This window comes from Corvus moneduloides, chromosome 11, assembly GCF_009650955.1.
Source record: "Corvus moneduloides isolate bCorMon1 chromosome 11, bCorMon1.pri, whole genome shotgun sequence".
In the NCBI taxonomy this organism is placed as follows: Eukaryota; Metazoa; Chordata; class Aves; order Passeriformes; family Corvidae; genus Corvus; species Corvus moneduloides.
The window spans coordinates 10969354-10986676 of NC_045486.1; the positions used below are offsets into that span (position 1 = coordinate 10969354).

The 17323-nt window shown below is 40.8% G+C and overlaps 1 protein-coding gene across 2 annotated transcripts in view; it reads right to left on the reverse strand.

Annotated features, from left to right (window-relative positions):
- Positions 1-17323, reverse strand: part of LOC116449567 (netrin-4-like) — a 48050-nt gene that overhangs the window by 24475 nt on the left and 6252 nt on the right. For both annotated transcript variants that reach the window (XM_032121205.1, XM_032121206.1), the window contains 2 exons: positions 15421-15962; positions 3199-3462 (listed from right to left, as the gene is read on the reverse strand). In XM_032121205.1, coding sequence (XP_031977096.1) covers positions 3199-3462; positions 15421-15962 — 806 coding nt within the window. The remainder of the gene's footprint in view (positions 1-3198; positions 3463-15420; positions 15963-17323) is intronic.

A 17323-nucleotide genomic window follows, 5' to 3' on the forward strand; every position in this document is an offset into this window, starting at 1 on the left:
TTTGGACGTTTGGTTTACAATCTGCAGTTTTCTTGTATCCATTTGTTGCTATGACACTGTGGCATCTGTGACATTTTTTCTCCCAGAGCTGCAATTCTTATTGGCAGCCTCAGTGGAGAAGCCAGAAGCTGAGTAGGTTGCCTTGACTGAAGTGACAGATAAATTCATCATTGATACCCATAGATCATCCAGTCCCTCCAAAATAGTGCTGAAAAATATTGGTTCAAAAGCATCAAGAAATTTGCTTTAATTTTCTCCATTATTTAGCCTCCATGCAGTATCAATTTAGCAGTCTTAGTAGTATTAAAATAGAAGAGATTTCTCTCAGAGTAAGAAGAGCAGACTTACAACTTAATAAGACCCAAGTGCAGAATGATCTCAGATTTTGGGCCTATCCCATGTCAAACAATTACAGTTGTTTTCTACATGAAATTGGTTTTGTTTTTGTTAACTACAGAAGATAAACACATCATAGGAGGACTATGATCAATTAAGAGGCTGAAACTCATATTACTTAAGACTTTCCGTGGAGGTCTTTATTTTTTGCGGCATTTTATTTAATTACCTAACAGCAGCCCAGGAAACATAAAGCTGCTCTGCCTTCAATCTGTGACATCATCCACACCACTCACAATTAAAACTCTGTGTCTTGGGACTTGTTCTGCCTATGTGTACCTTTAGATGTGGCCTGTGGATTGAATCAGATTATTTCTGGATGTGCCTTGTTTGTAACATCTTTTCCACACCCTGTTTTGTGTGGGTCACCATTACCATGTGACTGAAAGCAGAGCACCGTTCCTCTGCCAAGAAATTGCAAAATGGCAAAGATTTTTTTGCAGTGTAGTTTGGCTGATAGGAACTGTATCATTGGTATTCAACAGCAAAGGCTTTTTCCTCCTGCTTGTAGGCAAGGAGATTACTGTACTGCAAGCCAAGAAGTTACACACTTACATAAACTCTCTCATGCTGGCTGTGTAAACCAAACCCTGAGATCTGGACCTATGTGAACTCTCCCATCACCACTGCAAGAGCATCATTGGTAAGTATTAGATAAAATATAAAAGGATCCAGGGAACTGGATCTTCCAGGAGTGGGTTTTCTTTTGTATTTGAGAAAGACTTAGGTTGTAATGTCTAAAGCACAGAAAAGATGAGCACAGTAACATGATCATCTTTACTCCAGGCTTGTGTGACCTGGGAGTAGAATTTTAAGTTTTTACCACCTAGGGTTTCACACTTCTCTGGTTAGTACAAAAAATAGAACCTAAAGAAGGATATGGTAAAAACCTTTCAATCATATCTGCAGAAGGAGGATCAACTGCTCACTTTGGTCATTGGGGAGGAGGGGACAAGAAGGAATCACCTTAATTTGCAGCAGAGATTATTTAGGTGGGCACTAAAGAAGAGCTTGAATGTACTTTGTCAGGAAAATCTCATTCCACAAGTGTTCACTAGTGAATGGTTTAGGTGTGCTTGATCATACATTTATGTGAGGACACAAACCAGCCCACTTGTGGTCTTTTCCAGGCCTCTTCTAGCATTCTAGAGGCAGTTAAAACTACAGAAGGCTTTTCTTATTTTTTGCACAGCTGTGTTTGAATCCTTGCTTAGTCAAAGACTTGATAATATCTGTGTGAATCATGTGCTGCATCCACCCTCTCTCTCCTGGGACATGAGTCACTCATGAAGTGAATTTCATCAAAACTATTTCACCTTCTGCCCCGTGAAGTCATTGATGGCACAAAAAGATTCTATTCCCTTGTGACCAGTGGGAAAAATATCCAGTCATAGTTTACAGTGGTTATGCTAGTAACATACACAATATCGTGTTTTCCTTTTCTGATGGGCAGAATGTTTATTTTTCTACCAGCTGCGTTCACTTAGTGTGTTATTCATCTATTTGATTTCACTATGTGTATATTTAACAGTTTGCAGTAAGGATGATGCACTCTTTAAACAGCTTTTCTCCACACAGTTATGATTTAAGTGAGTCTATATTGTTTGAATCTGATAGTATCACATAGTGTAGCTGAATCTTGGATTTATACCACAGATGGTACAGATTCAGAAATTATTTGAAAGTCATACAGTCCTAATTATCTTACAATATCTACCTCTGGACCTAGAAAAGTTGAAAGGAAGACAATGAATGCACATTCCAAAATAACATAAGCCAAAATGTCAAGTGTACCATATATCTAAAGGGACAGAAATTAGCTTAGGATGTTTTTCTTGAGTCTTTTATGTCAGAGTGTACCAGGGACTAGAATTCTAAGGGTTATTTGGGTTTTCAAAACCCAATACAGAGACAGAGACTTCTGGATCCAGGAGAGATATTTATTGACTAGTTTAAAGTGGCTTGAGTTCCGTCTCTGATGTATGTGTCTAGATATTTGATTAGATTAAACCTCCCCATAACTGTTATTACACTTCTCTACACAATGCTTGCAGCTAAATCAAAAAGGAGTCATCAGTCATTCCTTCTGAATTTCAATGTCCGAGTTTGCATTCACACTCAACTCCTCTTGTGCACATCCTGAGTCAAATGCAGATAAAAGTCTGAACAGGGTAGGGATACTCCAAGTATTACAGAACAATTTTACTACAAGGTTTGGCTTTTTTTTAAAAAAAATTCTAACTCATTTAAAGATGCATGGATAAGAGAGTGGGGGAGTGGAAATTATTTTCACATCCTGAACACTGTTGTCTCTGTTATGAAAGTAACAAGAACACAGAAGGTTGAAAGCCTAAAAGTGACGGCTGAAACCCTAAGTATGACAGACTGCTCATGTCTCACAAACTCAGAAAATCTGAGATCTGAGATCTGAGGCTGAAATTATGCTCAGGGCAGACTTTGCATCAAAGATATTAGTTCAGTTCTGTGCAGGCATAGGAGATTTCATTCACTATATTTGGGGTTGAATCTCTGTTCCAATGACAAAGGCCACTTTCAATTTATAGCTATCTTGAGGTCCAGAGTTTTTAGCAATGCAGTTATTATGCATGAAACTGCAGAAAGGAGTATAGAAAATATTTTCCCAGAGTGGTGTAGGTTTCACTAATGTGGATTGACTGTGCTGCCCTTTTTTTAGATAGGCTTAGGGAGGCTGAGACAGCATCACACACAAAATAAACATTTAGGCTGAGGCAACAGAAGCAAGTAGCAAGTCTAGGAAGCCGGTAAATGTCTGGAACTCACCATGTTCTCCATGACTCCCGTCCTGTTGGCAAGCTCGCATTCCTCTGCATGCCCATTGCAAAAGCAGCTTCCCCGGATGATCAGGTCATAAATAGCATAGTGGGCGAATCTCTGGGGTTTCTCTACCACTCCTGAGCCATGGCATGGACATTCCTGTCTTTTTAACAGAAGCAGGCGGAGGTTGGTGAGCTTCAGGAGATCCTGAGCCTCAGGACTGTAAGGGTCTTCAATCTTGTTAGCCGGACTTAAGGCACGATAAATCACCTGAAAGAGACAAGGTTGACATCCCAGAACACATACAGGACTCTGCAAACACAGCAAATATCTCAAGATGATCTTCAGGAAAAAGCAGTAGTTCCTATTTAGAAGACTCTGCATAAGCAGTTGTGGGGCTGTGGCTGATCCCAGAGCATCACAGCTGAGTTACCACCAGCTGGCCAAGCCTCAGCAAGTGACTGTGTCCCTGCTTTCATGCCATCTCAGGTGTGAGATGGGAGAAGCCTTCATTTAAACATCACTCCCTGGCGTTACTGAGCCCTGTCACTTCTTGCAGTTTAGCCAATATGTCAAGGGACAAGATAAGTCCACTTCATTATGTTTCTGAGCCAAGTGACAACAGTGTCACTCAGAGAAATCCAAGGTTTATTGGCATAACTGCAGTGTTAATGGATCCCAGTTTCTGAAACCATTTTAGCAGCATGGCTTTAGCATGAGTTCTAGAGTCAGGTAAACTAAGGCACTAATCTGTGAAAGAAGTGGAAACTGTGATCAGACTTTTTACTCGGTCACTTGAACTATGCTGGAAACACAGCTCAGCTTAGGGCAAGTGAGCACTGAGAGAACTCTGTGTGCAAACAAAGCCAGGTGGTTTGCTCCTTAGAAGCAGCTACAGAGCAGTGAGTTCACAGCACCCAAGGTGCTTGGTGCCTGCTGGCTGTCTGTAGGTTGTTACACTTTTGTCACAGCATTTTTGCTGTTTGGTAGTTCTCCAGAGCAGCAACAGTTGGGTTTTGAGCATCACAGTTCTAATTTGGTGTTTAACAGTGACTATTGTATTTTAGCTCATCACCACTCTATCCTTCTCTGTCTTCTCTGTCTCTCAGGGTGTGCTTGTTTCTGTTGCTTTTGGGAAAGGTTGATAGTGGAGGGCTGCACCACAGTCCTTGCCAGCAAAACAGAGAACTGTTAGCACTGTTTCCAGGCTTAGATGTGCTAACTCCAATTTGACAGTTGTTTTCTCCTCTGCTTGAGCTTTTCCATCATGGCAGTGGGACTTGCCCTTGGGATTCTTTAGCCCTGCTTTATAAGTGGTCACAGTATCTGTCTGACTCACTCTCTTAGTATTAGCCATGTGAAATCTTTGTTTCCATAGGGATTCCCTCTTTCTTTCTCTCTCTCAGTTTTTCTTTTTCTTTTTCTTTCTTCCTGGTTAACTGATCTGTTTAAATACTTGTAGCATTTTGTACTTTTGCTCCTTTTTGCTTGCAGAAGCCACAAAAGAGCTTGTGGTATATGCCTAGGAGATAGCTCTGTTGTATGTTGATGGCACATGGGAAGAGAAATCCCCTTAATTAACAGGATCAGCTGGCAGGCTTCACAGAGAACTCAGGTACCTCTCCCACCTGTCCACAGTGTTTTCTATTTGGTAAGCTCTATTCTTTTTTTTCTTTTAATTCTCTTCTCTTATATGGTCAGCTACTTACAAAGCTGCAAGCAGCCCTGCTTGGTGGGATCAGAGATGCCCACAGTTCCTTGTTTGATAGAGCTGTGGGCAGATTGCCCAGGCTATGCAATGCAGGTGCCTGCATTCCCCTGACCAATGAAGCCATGACAAAATAGCCCAAGCATTTCCACCCCTATGTCTACATTCCCCTGGTCAACGGAACCATAAGCAAATGGCTCATTCTGTTTTGCCCAGGTGACCAGCATTCCCCTTACTGATGGATTCACAGGACAAAGACCAAATCCCCATATCTGTCCAGTTCCCCTAATCCAGGATGATCTGAGATTTTAGTGGAAACCATTTCATGAACCCTCTCTCTTCCCCAGTCCCCCGTGGACCACACAGAGGTGGAGTGCCTTCTCAGAGTCCAGAGTGCCTGATTGTGTACAGACACACACATCTCCTTCCCATGTGGTCAGTTAAACTAAGACCAAGGCAGAGAACTGGGTGGAACAGTTCTGCAGAGCCTGCTGAGTTCAGAGATCTCAAAGAATGGTTAAAAGTCCCTGTGAAACTGTTTAAATTAGCATAAACCAGAGGAATCGAGGGTAAAGCAGTCTATTTAGTCACTGGCTTTTACAAGCTCTATTCTCACACTTAGCATTCTTGTCTATGGTTTCTCTAATATACATGCTTAGTAAAAATGGTATCTCCTTTCAGATGGATCTCCAGAGGATAGCCACCAGATAAGTGGCTTGAGAACATAAATGCTAGAGGTACTTTGCTACAGAAAATAGACATCAGAAAGGTAATTGACAAAGCACTGGTTTCTGCAGGATCTGCTCTGGTCCTGCCAGTGACCTCCTTATACAAGGCTGGGCAAGAGGCCTCGCATCTCTGTGCCAGAGATCCCAGCTGTGAACAGCTATGGGACTCCTCAAAGGAGACAGAGAGGAGGGGTGAATGAGGTGAAGAACAAGAGTTTTCACTGGGTCTCTCTGGAAAAAATCAGCAGATAATGGCCAAAAGGTTTATTTTACTTTCTGGCACTATACATCTTCTTGATAGCAACAGTCTTGCACTGTATTATAGTAACTGTAAAGAAAATACTGTGCACTACTAGAAACCTATTTTGTACATGGCATGACAAGTTTAAACAGATGGATTCGTATTTTGGGGTCTCCAGTCAATTATCCGTCCTCCCCATGTCTTAATTGGCATTCTGAGAGCACTGAGTTCTTTAGGCAAAGAGCAGCTGTCAGGGGCTCTTCTCTCAGCAAAGGGCCACTTGCTTTCACCAAGCTGTTTTGTTTCTTATTTCTTTGCTTGACAGCTTAGAAAAAGGTTTGGTTTCCTGTGGCTTTATTGTTTTGCAAATATTTTCATTTCTGGCCTTGCCTCTCTTGAGAGGAGTTGCTTTGGCATTTTCCATACCCCATTAGAACACTGAACATCATTTGTGAGTAGAGACATTAATAGCTTGGAAGTCCCATAGGGATTGTGGCATCCTTTTAAGACAAAAACAGTATTCCATTCCAGCTGAGGTACAAGAGTTTGCTTGTATGATTAATTCATTAGACATTTCTGTCTGGAATAAGCTCACCGGTGAGACTAGATTTGCTTGTCCTTATTTCTCCCAAGGCAAGTCTTGTTAAGTGTTAAAGATCTGATTTGGGTGACATAACACTAGCGAGGTCTTCTGGGAGCTGCACTTAAATGTTCTTCTAGGATGCAACCTCCAGTAAGGAATTAACCTTCCTCAGCTTTGTAAAAATCAAAGACATTTTGATCAGCAGATATGTTGTGCCAATAGAAGTAGGTTTAGGTGAGCTACATTTTGCACAGAGGTAGCAGTTTTATTTCATACTTATATCAATTTAGCAGTTTTATTTCACATATGCATAAAACTGGAAAATGGAATTTCTGTCTCTCGTCCCTTCTGGATGTCCCATTCTCCTTGAAATTTTGGTGGTTAAAATTATTGGGCACAGGAAATCATATGAGGTAATCACCATCTCTTGCCTCATTTTTAATACTTGATTGAATGTTTCTTCTGACATTAGAGTGCCAGTCATAAAGTGGTTCCTTAACATATAGCTTGCCCTACTGTCAAGAACAAGATGTTAGTATCCATAATTTCTCCTCATTAGTCTACTGTATGTATTGATTCAAGTAATTCTAGATTGGGATAAAATTTTTTAAAGGAATTGGTATCTTGCCTTACATGCCAGGAATTACTTTTGCATAAATGCATAACTTAACTATAAATAAATAAATAAATAAATAACCCAACAAAACCAACTCCCTAAACTTTTTTTCTGTGTAATAAATGCATGATTATGTTTTAAATAAATGTGTTCGGGTTTATAGTTCCCTAAGGAAAAATAGATCCTAAATTAGGAGACAGATATGTATGGGTCGATAATTTTGCATGATTTAGGAAAGAATTTTATTTCTTTAAAAAAGGAAAAGGTGTCACTTCAATAAAAATACAGAGTTGGGAATGCAATTATTTGGTCATAGCCCCAGCACAATTGCTCAGCAAGTTCGAGGGTCTAATGCTGTTCTGGACTGATTTCAGTAGAAACTCAGTTTTATGTATTGTTTTCTTTCCGTAAGAATGGGATATGGGTATTCAAGTACTTTGTGCAATGGGAGAAATATTAATAAACTTGTATCTGGAAAATTTCAATGAGAATTCCTGGAGATGGATGTTCATAGATGTAAGTTTAGTAATTACAGGCAAAAGATAAGAGTCTGGCCATCTCATCCATTGATGCATGAATGTACTAAAGATTAGATTATAAATGGATCTAAGTATTAGTTAACTCCTAGAGTCATGAGCTGTAGGAAGAGATCTTTCCACTTTTTCCACCTTTTCCACCTTTTCACTGTGTTATTTGTTCCTTTTATTTCAGTTCACAAGGTTTGTAATTCGAAAGCCTATGAAGCAAATTCTGTCTATACAGATAGACATTTGACTTCTGCCTTTTGCAGAAAGGCAGAAATAATATTATTTTTTCATTTCCCAGAGATACTGTGTGAATTTTCAGTTTTCCATTACATTCATGTAAAAGACATAAAGAGAGTATAATGAAAAAGAAGTGTTTTCTTTTAATTAAGATGCAAGCTTTGAAAAGAGTTTCCCATGTTTTTCATTGTAAAGCTATTTCTCATCTGATGAAATCTCTTATCTGGTAGCAAGCTCTGTTCTTTTTTTGCTGTATCAGACTGCCCTGAAATCTCCCAGTTGTTTCGCTAAACATCAGTATGCAGCTGTCATAAAAGTAGCATAGGCGCAGCTGCAGAAGAAAATCTGATGGTGATTGAGTCTGCTTAGGGACACCCTGGAAATCTTTCCATTGAACTGGGTGGAAGTTGAGGGTGTTCAGCACCTCTGTAATTTAACCCTTTGTGGAAATACATCCTGGGTCACGAGTTTCTCTTATAATCAGGAGCTGGCACTGGAGCCGAATGCTGAGTAGGACATTCATGCTTATCTGCATATCTGCCATCGAGCGCATATTTGTCATTCTCATTCTCAAAAGTCAATCAGCTGCGCCTCAAAAAAATGGTCACTACCCTGTCCTCTCCTGACCTTCCTAAGTGCAAGGAAATCTGGAAAATGCTGTAAGTGTGCAAAGCAAAAAAAGGCAGCCACTGTTAGATGACTGGTTTTGCTATACACAAGCTGACACAGCCTCACATTGTTTTATCACCAATCAAGAGATCATCTTCATTTCAGAGACAGTGTCTCAGATTTTTGATTTCTTGCCATAGGTTTTGCTTCTCCATTCCTGATGCATCTAATTCTGTTTTCTTAACCTGATCTTCCAGCCAGTATTAGCCAGAAAAGATGTGGACACAACAAATATTCCCCCTTGCAAACTCATAGCCTAAGGTCAAGGAATATGAATCATAAATGGAGGGCAGTGCCAATGCGTGGCCTCCTACAAAAGAAGATCCTCATGCAGAGCAAGAATTTGATATTACAAATCATCCTTAAGCTGTGTTCATCATGTTGCACACAATCAGGTTAATGAGGTCAGAAATGTCTGTGTGCTTATACTGGGTCCATCAGAAGGAAGCTGCAATAAAAGCTCTCATCACTCCTAAATGCTCTTCATTAAGAGATTTTCATGTGAGTTGACTTTGTTCTTAAAGGAACAGTAAACAATTGTCTCAGAATTTTTCCTACCCAGTGGCCTACATCCTCTGATTTATTTGATGGAATTCCATCTTGTGGTACAGTAGCCTTAACTAAGAAGTAGTCTTTTTTCTGATTTACTGTTTGGAGCACAAAGTCTAACTATTCTTTCAGCCATTAGAAAGTCTATTCTGACAACTCATGGAATGGTGCTTTTTAGTCAAGATCCACTGCTTTTCGGTCCTTCCAGAGAACAAAGCTTAGAAACCAGTATAGAATATGGTAGCTTGTCAAAGAAGCAATTGTGCTTTTGATTTTTTGGATTTCTTTGATCTGGATGAACGCAGCTACCACCAAGACAGTGGCATCTTGAATTCATTCTGTATTCTCCAAATCAGAAAGGATTGATGTGCCTTCAGTTTGCATTTGCTTTGAGGTTATTCCAGTAATCCAGCTGGTGTGGCATTTTAATATTAATATTTAGGCATTTTTGCCAATATGATTATGGCATAATTGAAGTTAGGCAAATCTGAAGAGCTATGCAGACTTTTTCTCTTCCTCAAACAAATTGTATTCTGTAGGTTCAGGTTATCTGCAGATGTATATCCATGCAGAAAGGCAAGGGTTGTAGGGACAAGCAGTATCCTCTATGAGACAGGTGAAGTAGTTGGAACATAAAATCTAAATTATTTGACAGAAAACCCTTCAGCTTTCAGTCTGTATACAGGGGATGGGCAAAACTCCATCCATTCTACATAACAGCACCTTATGTGGGGGTGTGAGAACATTTCCAGGCTCCCACAAAGTGCAGTGTCCTTTTTCATTGCGAGGGATGGTACTTGCTGTGAAATGGCAAAGGGCAGCACAAAGAGTTCTGAGATGCAACAGCCTGACTGGGAACTGGATTGAGAACAGGGAGACTCATTTCACTGTTTGCTGGATTGTGAGGGAAAGCTAAAACAACCTGTCACCCTCATTGTCAACCCACATCAACCAAGTTGTGTTCTCTCGGGAGAACATCCATTTCTTATAAGTGGAGCCACTTATATCTCTAAGTCTTGGCTGAAATCTTACACATGAACAGGTTTAGCTAAATGTAAAATCTCACCGTGACAGTGATGTGTGGACAACTGTAGAGCAAACATTTAAGTGTTCTTTTGCCTGGAGTTTGGAAATTACAATAACAAATTACTAAGTTTCATAGCATTTTAGGCAACCATTTTTTTTTCACACTTGAGACTTGGAAAAAAAAAGCAATGGCTGCAACTCCACTAAGGTTTTTATCAAACAAGGTGAGAAGAAAAAATAATTTGATATCCGCTGCCTTGTGTGTTCAGAAAATGCAGAAAATGCAGAAACAATGCTAAAAACCCCCACTGCTCTCTCTCTGGCTGGTTTATAATGTTCCAAACGTTTCTGAAATGGTTCATTGAAAACCAGGTCAGAGTAGGACACCTGATGCCCTCCTCAAGTTCACTTGCCAGGGATGGGATTGCTGGACTTGTCTCAGTCAGTTCAAATTCCCTTCAGAGACAAATCCTTGAGCCCCTTAATTCTTCCTCCAGGGAAGCAGGGCCTGGCAGTGCTATCAGCTTGTTTACACTGCTGGTGTTAACTGCTTCCTCTCAACTTGCTTCTGCATTCTATCTGCTCTGCAGTTTGGGTTAAATGAAACGCTGAACAGACAGCCCTAGTCATAACAATCAGGCACTTACCTACACTAGTGACTAATCCCTCCTGGAATCCTTTCCAGATGGAAGTTGGAATAACCCAGCTGGAAGCTGGAATAACCTGAGCATCATGCAACTTTCAGAGGCCAGTCCTGACGACTGTTGGATAATTCACTGAAGTGCAAGACCCTGTCTTTGAATCTCAGCTATTGGGAATTCAACCTTGTGATGGGCTGAGCAGGTTTCTTTCCAATGACCCCACTGCCATACGAGATCAGAACTCTAAGAAGTCACTGAAGCCTCAGTGACCTCTTGAATTATTGATGTTGCCACTTAATGAGGGATGTGGGGGTGTGTGTGTGCACAGGGGATACTTCTTTGTTTATCAAAAGGTTTGGCATGAATACAGTAAAAGAGAAGCTTGAGAAAAGGCAGCAAAAAGTGTAGGTCCTTGGAACAGGATCACATACATCCCACCCAGAGCCTTGTCCCAGGCCTGGGTTGGTGCTTGGGTGCAAGTGGTCCCCCTGTGCCACAGCTGTTGCTCAGGAAGTCCATGTGGATGGAGAAAGGCAGCAGAGGCTTCAGTATCAGTGCAGAAGACCTTCCATAGGGTTGACTGTGGCTTCTCTCTGAACAACCTGGTGGCTTTTGAAGAGACAGAACTGCATCCAGCACAACCTGTCTTGGTCTGGCATTCACCGTGTGGAGTGTGTTTAGAAGAGTGATTAAATGTCTTTTAGCTACAAAGAGGGTCCACTCATCTTTGACAAAAGGCACTGCTGGGGACTTCTGTCCCTAAAGAGATCACCACAGGATACAAAACAGAGAATGAACAGGTCTTCTGTGCAAGGCACACTTAACATGTTGCCATAGAAACCAGTTACTTAATTCAGGCATACACAATTCTTCCAGCCCCCAGTGAATTCCAGTAATGGGTTTATTATATCACACTTCACTGGTGTCATCTGTCACACAGACACTCACATAAATGAACCAGCCTTTGATTCAGAACTCCTTTCCACTAGCTAGACCCAGTAGGGGAAGGGTCTCCTTGTGGGCCTGGTGGTTATGAGCAGGTCAGTGTTCCACCCCACTTTGCATGCTAATGTCTTCCTTTCATGCAAACATCCTAGTCAATGGAGGAGAACATTTGTTTTCATTTCCTGATATTCCAGTTTATTAAAAACGTGCTCTTGATCTCTCAGATCCTTGAGTGCACGTGCTGTCAGGATGCACGTTCAGACATTTCAGTCCCTTTTCCCCCACATGATGTTTGAACTGCAACTCACATTAATGTCTGATGCAATGTTAATTTCTATTTTTGTTTGGGCCAGAGTTTTGATTTTTATCAGCTGACCTGAAGGCTCATTTTAGGCTCCATGGCTATATAGTACAGTGTTTTTAAGTTAGAAGAGCAGAAGGATGGACAAGTGGGTAAAAAGGTCTCAGTTGATTCATAAGACTCCATGCCAGTATTCCCTGTAGATGCACTTACAGATGATGAACAGACCTTAAAAATGTGGTGTTGGTTTTAGTTTATGAACTAATGATGAGGATCCTAGGATTTCAGATAGATAGATGCTATCTACTAAATTACTCTGGATCTGAACAGGAGTAAGGGATTTAACATATGCTTGAGTAAAGGAAAATGGAAAAGATATTTTAGAGAGTAATCTTCTTGCATTTCTATATGAGGTGTTCCCCAATGCCTTCTCTCTCCCACGTGTCATCTGAGATGGAATGGAGACATGTGACCATGTCAGAGGTGAAAAATAAGGAGCAATCGACCAGAGACAAGGGATATGCCTTAACATTATGTTCTGCTGTGACATTGTCACATCACTCATCCAAATGTCTTTTACTCCATTCTAGTCTCCTAAAATTTTCTCTTCTGACAATTTTTTACCTTGCTCTCAGAAAGAAACTCTTTCTGTGGTCTTGGAGACTGGAATGTGCTGACTGTGATGCATCTCAGTTTACAGATGTGTGTAGGTTACTGCAGCTCTACCACCTTCTCCTTTCATACCTGCATTCTCAGTTCTGGAAGCCAGTTGACCTGCAATCTTGTTTCATGATGTGTCCCAGCACGGGTTTTAAACCTAAGTGTTCTCAGTAAGCCATCTTTTTTTTTTTTTTTTTTTAAATTCCTTTTGTGCCCTGTTAAAAAAGGAATTTGTGTCTGTTCTCAAAATCAAAAGGACCCAAGAATAACCTGTCTCGTGTGGTGAAAATGACTTCAAACCCCTCAGTAAGGAAAACTGGCATTTATGTCAGAACATTAATTAGCACTTAAGTTGGAACAGTTTTGATCATTTCAGAAGTGCTGTCAGCTTGTGATGTGAGCCCCTCAGCAATCCAAGGCTTAGCCAGAATCAGTAACTGGGTAGGTCAGAGTGGAGGTGAAAAAGCAGCAGAGAACACTGAAGAAAGTACTGGTGGGGATTCAGTCAGCTGCCTTCAGAGTGGCTTGAGTCAGTGCTTGAAGGCATGCCCTGGTGACATTTGTGGCATCTTCAAAATAAGGTGTAGAATTGCAGTTCTGAGGTGTGTGGGCAAAGCTCCCATCAGACCTGTGGTAACAGTAGCAGTGTCACTCAGGCAAATCTGATCAGGTATCACTTTAAATAGCTGCCCTCTGCCTTCCTTTATTTCAATTCACAAAAGAATCTGCTGTGTCATACTGCTGACCTGAAAAGCCTGGTGCTTCTGCACCCTTGCCATAGGGACATTTCATGGATTGATTAAGAGGTCTCTGTGAAGTCTGTCCAGAACTTGACAATCCTTTTGGGTTAATGTGCTGTGAAACAGTATTTGTCTTGTCCTCTGTTAAGTTGCCACAGATTCCTGTGGGCTGCTTTAAAGCTTCAGCATTTCTCCCATGGAGGAGGTGACCTCTGCATGTGTTCAATTCATGTTCATGAAAGTATTTGGGATCTGCAAGGGTAACCTGTAAATATAGGACTGTTCTTACTATTACTACTGTTTTCTGACATCTACTACCACGACATAGATTGATTAAGCACACACATACTCATTTCAGTGTAGCTGCTGCCCAAATTGACAGAATCACTTTGACACTTGTAATCACAAAGGCTTGAATTGGATGAATGTTTTATTATTTGATTTTCTGCCATCCACTTCTCAGATTTGTTGTAGCAGCAGCACATGGACTTAATGGTATTCCCCAAGGTTAAGTAAGCACAAAAGCCAACACAGTGCAGGGGGTACTCTACTAGAGAAGGAAGAGCTGTTTTGTATTTAAGGTCAAGGCATTTCCTTCAGACCCTGTATTTTGTCCTTCACTCAACCAGAATTGTCCTCTTTTACCACACAACACTTCACCTTTCTGTGCTGCTCTTTTCCCATCTGTGAAATGGCAGCAGAACCCTTGTATGTGTGCTGAAGATCATTAACTGGATCTTGCAAAGTACTTCCAGATTTTTGATTGGAAAAGCACACAAGAGTGGAAAAATACATTACTTGCCGAGATTCTTGACGTGGCAAGCTGTAACCTCTCTACAGAAGACATTTGGATGTATTTGACTTGCATTTGACTTTGACATGAAATGAATCATAACTGACCAGCAGAATTACTACTCCAGAAGTAAGACTGTTTAGTAGTTTCAGATTTCTAATATGCAGAGATGTTTCTTAGCCTGTTACACATAGATGAATTCAGTCTCTCCCTACTGCTGTGTCCCTGCCTCAGGTGTAGTACCTGAGTTTCTTCTCATGTGCATTCCAAAGTGCACTGCTAAAACACTGGGTTTTTGGAAGCCTATCTGGACCATTCACCTCACACCTAAGCTTAACTTTCAGCAAAGTGTTACTGCTGAATCTGCTGACCACTTCCAGACATGGAAACCAAAAAGATTGTGACTTCTCTGAGGAAGAGAGAAGGAAGTGCAAGGAAATGAAAAGACTCAAGTCTCTGTTGTGACTATAGGAATATCTTATAATCTTGCTTTGTGCCTTTGCCTTCTCTGTAAAATGATACTGATGATGTTTATGGTCTTTCCCATCTGAACTGTTTCAAGATTGATGAATGAAAAGAGTCTAATCAGTAGTTAATGTTCTTGTCAGAGGAATTTATCAGAGTAATTGTACGTTTATTTAAAAACCACTCTTTTGCATATGTTTAAAAACAAATCAGGATATTCATACCAAAGGAGGGCTTTTCCCACTGTTGAATAGTGAAGTCTGGCTGCTCGCTTCCTGATTCCAAGCAGTTTCATTTCTGAAGCCTATGGCTTGATACAATCAGCCATAGTCACCACCAGCAAGAAAAGTGAAAGCAAGAAAACATTGAACTTAGAGGAATGATGTATTTAAGAGTCAGCCAATAATCTAAGACCTGCTATATGGAGAAGAAAAAGAAAGGTCATGCAGTTCATGTCATCCTAAAGTGAAAATGGTTTGGATAAATCAGACTCTACAGATGTGTATTTCCCTACATCTACTTTGTTAGAATTCTAGTTTAGCTTTGGGCATCAGCAGTGTAAAATTAGTGATGTTAATATTATCCTGTGAGCTCTCATAAAAGAAATTTGTTAAAACATTTCTATCATTGATATATAATTTCTCTTCTTCCCCTTTATTTGCTTAACACAAAGCCTTTAAGGATGGGCTACCTTTCTTAATTTATATGCACAGTATCTCTTTGAGCATACACTCTCTGGTTTCTGGCAGTCTTGAGCAGTTTGACATTAAACTTAGTCCAAACCTCAATTATTGCTTACCTCTCCTCTGGTGCAGGGCACTGCATCTGAATACCTGGAAGTGCACATGGAGCCTTCCTCAATGAGATCGTCCTGGAGCCCAAAAGTAGCTGTGCAGTTGACAGAGAAATACTTGTAGGGCCTCCAAGTCTGCCCATAATCCTGGGATCTTTCCAACACCATCGCAGCCGGGCGAGGTGACTTGAACACAGCAATGACGTGGGTCAGGTAGAATTCTGTTTCAAAGTCCAGTTGGATTTCTTCCCTGTGTACCCCTTGGGCAGACTGCCACCAGGAGACGGGGTTTGCAAAGAAATCATCTGTCATGTCAGCAGGGAGGTGAGAGTTATCGGGCTGGTTGGCGTTGCATTTGGTGCAGCGGGGCTGCCCACAGCTGGGGGAGATGTGGTGGAGGAGGTTCTGGTCTGGGTAGAAGCAGTACAGCTCTGTGCTGTTCTGACCACACGTGGTGGTGGTCACTGGTGTCCTTCCTGTGGCCAGGTTTCCCACGGGAGGGTTGCAGGCATGGCCATTGCAGCGGAAGGCTTGTGGCCTTGGGCGATCTGAAGGACAGGGAAAAGAAACACAGCAAGTAGAACTTCTCAAGTTGTTCTCAGGGTGTAACGCAGGTGACAGCACAAATGCTTGGAGCCCTCCTCTGGGGACTGACAACCAAGAGAACACATTTGAAGGAGAGCTGCTTCATCTTTTCACACCAAATTCTGGGGTAGTGTCTCAATAAATCTAGTCCTTGTGTTTGGTGCCTAACTCAGAAACTGATCTTTAGAAAAACTCATGCTTATGGTGCTTAACTTTGATTGCTGTTGAAAATGCAGTTGTGCCAGTCTATTGAATTTTATGGTTAACCAGAGAAATCTTGTGGTTTTTATTTTCACTCTAGTAAAGTTCCATATTGAAGGACTGAATCTATTCAATTTCTTTATTTTCATAGTTATCAGAGAACAAAGTCAAACTGGACTGGATGCTCTACATACATTAAGAAAAGAGATGATTCCTGCCCAACAGGTTACAGACACTAATTACATGTATGAACACATAAAGAAAGCCTGTATTTCTATAGCTGAGTGTTGAGTTTATACTGCTTCTAATAAGATCAGGTGGAGTTATGAATTTGTAGGAGCTGAAAATCAAGTTTCTCTTTTGTTTAAATACCTTGATATGGAGGTAGGTGATTAAATTCTGTTTGCCGAGTTTGCAAATACTGAAAAATTTTGGTATCTACAGTGTATATATTTACTTATTTCCAAATTAAGAAAAGGTAGGGATAACTACAAAGTCCTAATGTTCTTTGAAAATCAGTAGTGTCTTGTGAACTGGAATTAAAGGTCATTCCAAAACCTTGTTACTGCGCTGGAGAAAACTGCATTTCTAATGACATGCAATGTCCTCTTTGCAATTTAACACTCTAGAAGGAGTTAAAAACTGACCTTGCAAGGTCGTAAATCTAATCCAAGAGGTCACAAGTCAGATGACTGGATTTAGGTCCTACAGGAAATGACCCTTCCAATGAAACATAGGGTGACTGTAAACCGTGGGTAATCTAGGAGCAGTTCAAAGGTCAGCCATAACTTCAACATTCTAGGACAATTTTTAAAATCCCTACTCCATTTATATTCAGCCTTTCCTCAGGTAAAATTAGTTTAAAAATCAAGTTAGGTCAAAGAAAGGGGTCTCCAAATCAGCCTTATAAAAGTACTCAGATTATAAATGTTGTTGAATGAAATGGACATCCCTCCTTCCAAAAGGAAAGTTTAAAGTGAAAAAATGTGTCCAGCTTGCACGGTTTTGCTTCTGAGTTGGTTCTGTCCTTAGTTCCTCAGTGACATCTCTGCATAGGCCAGGAAAGAAAGGTCAGACATGAATATTGTTTTGGAAAACACCTCATGCATTTTGCATTCCAGGG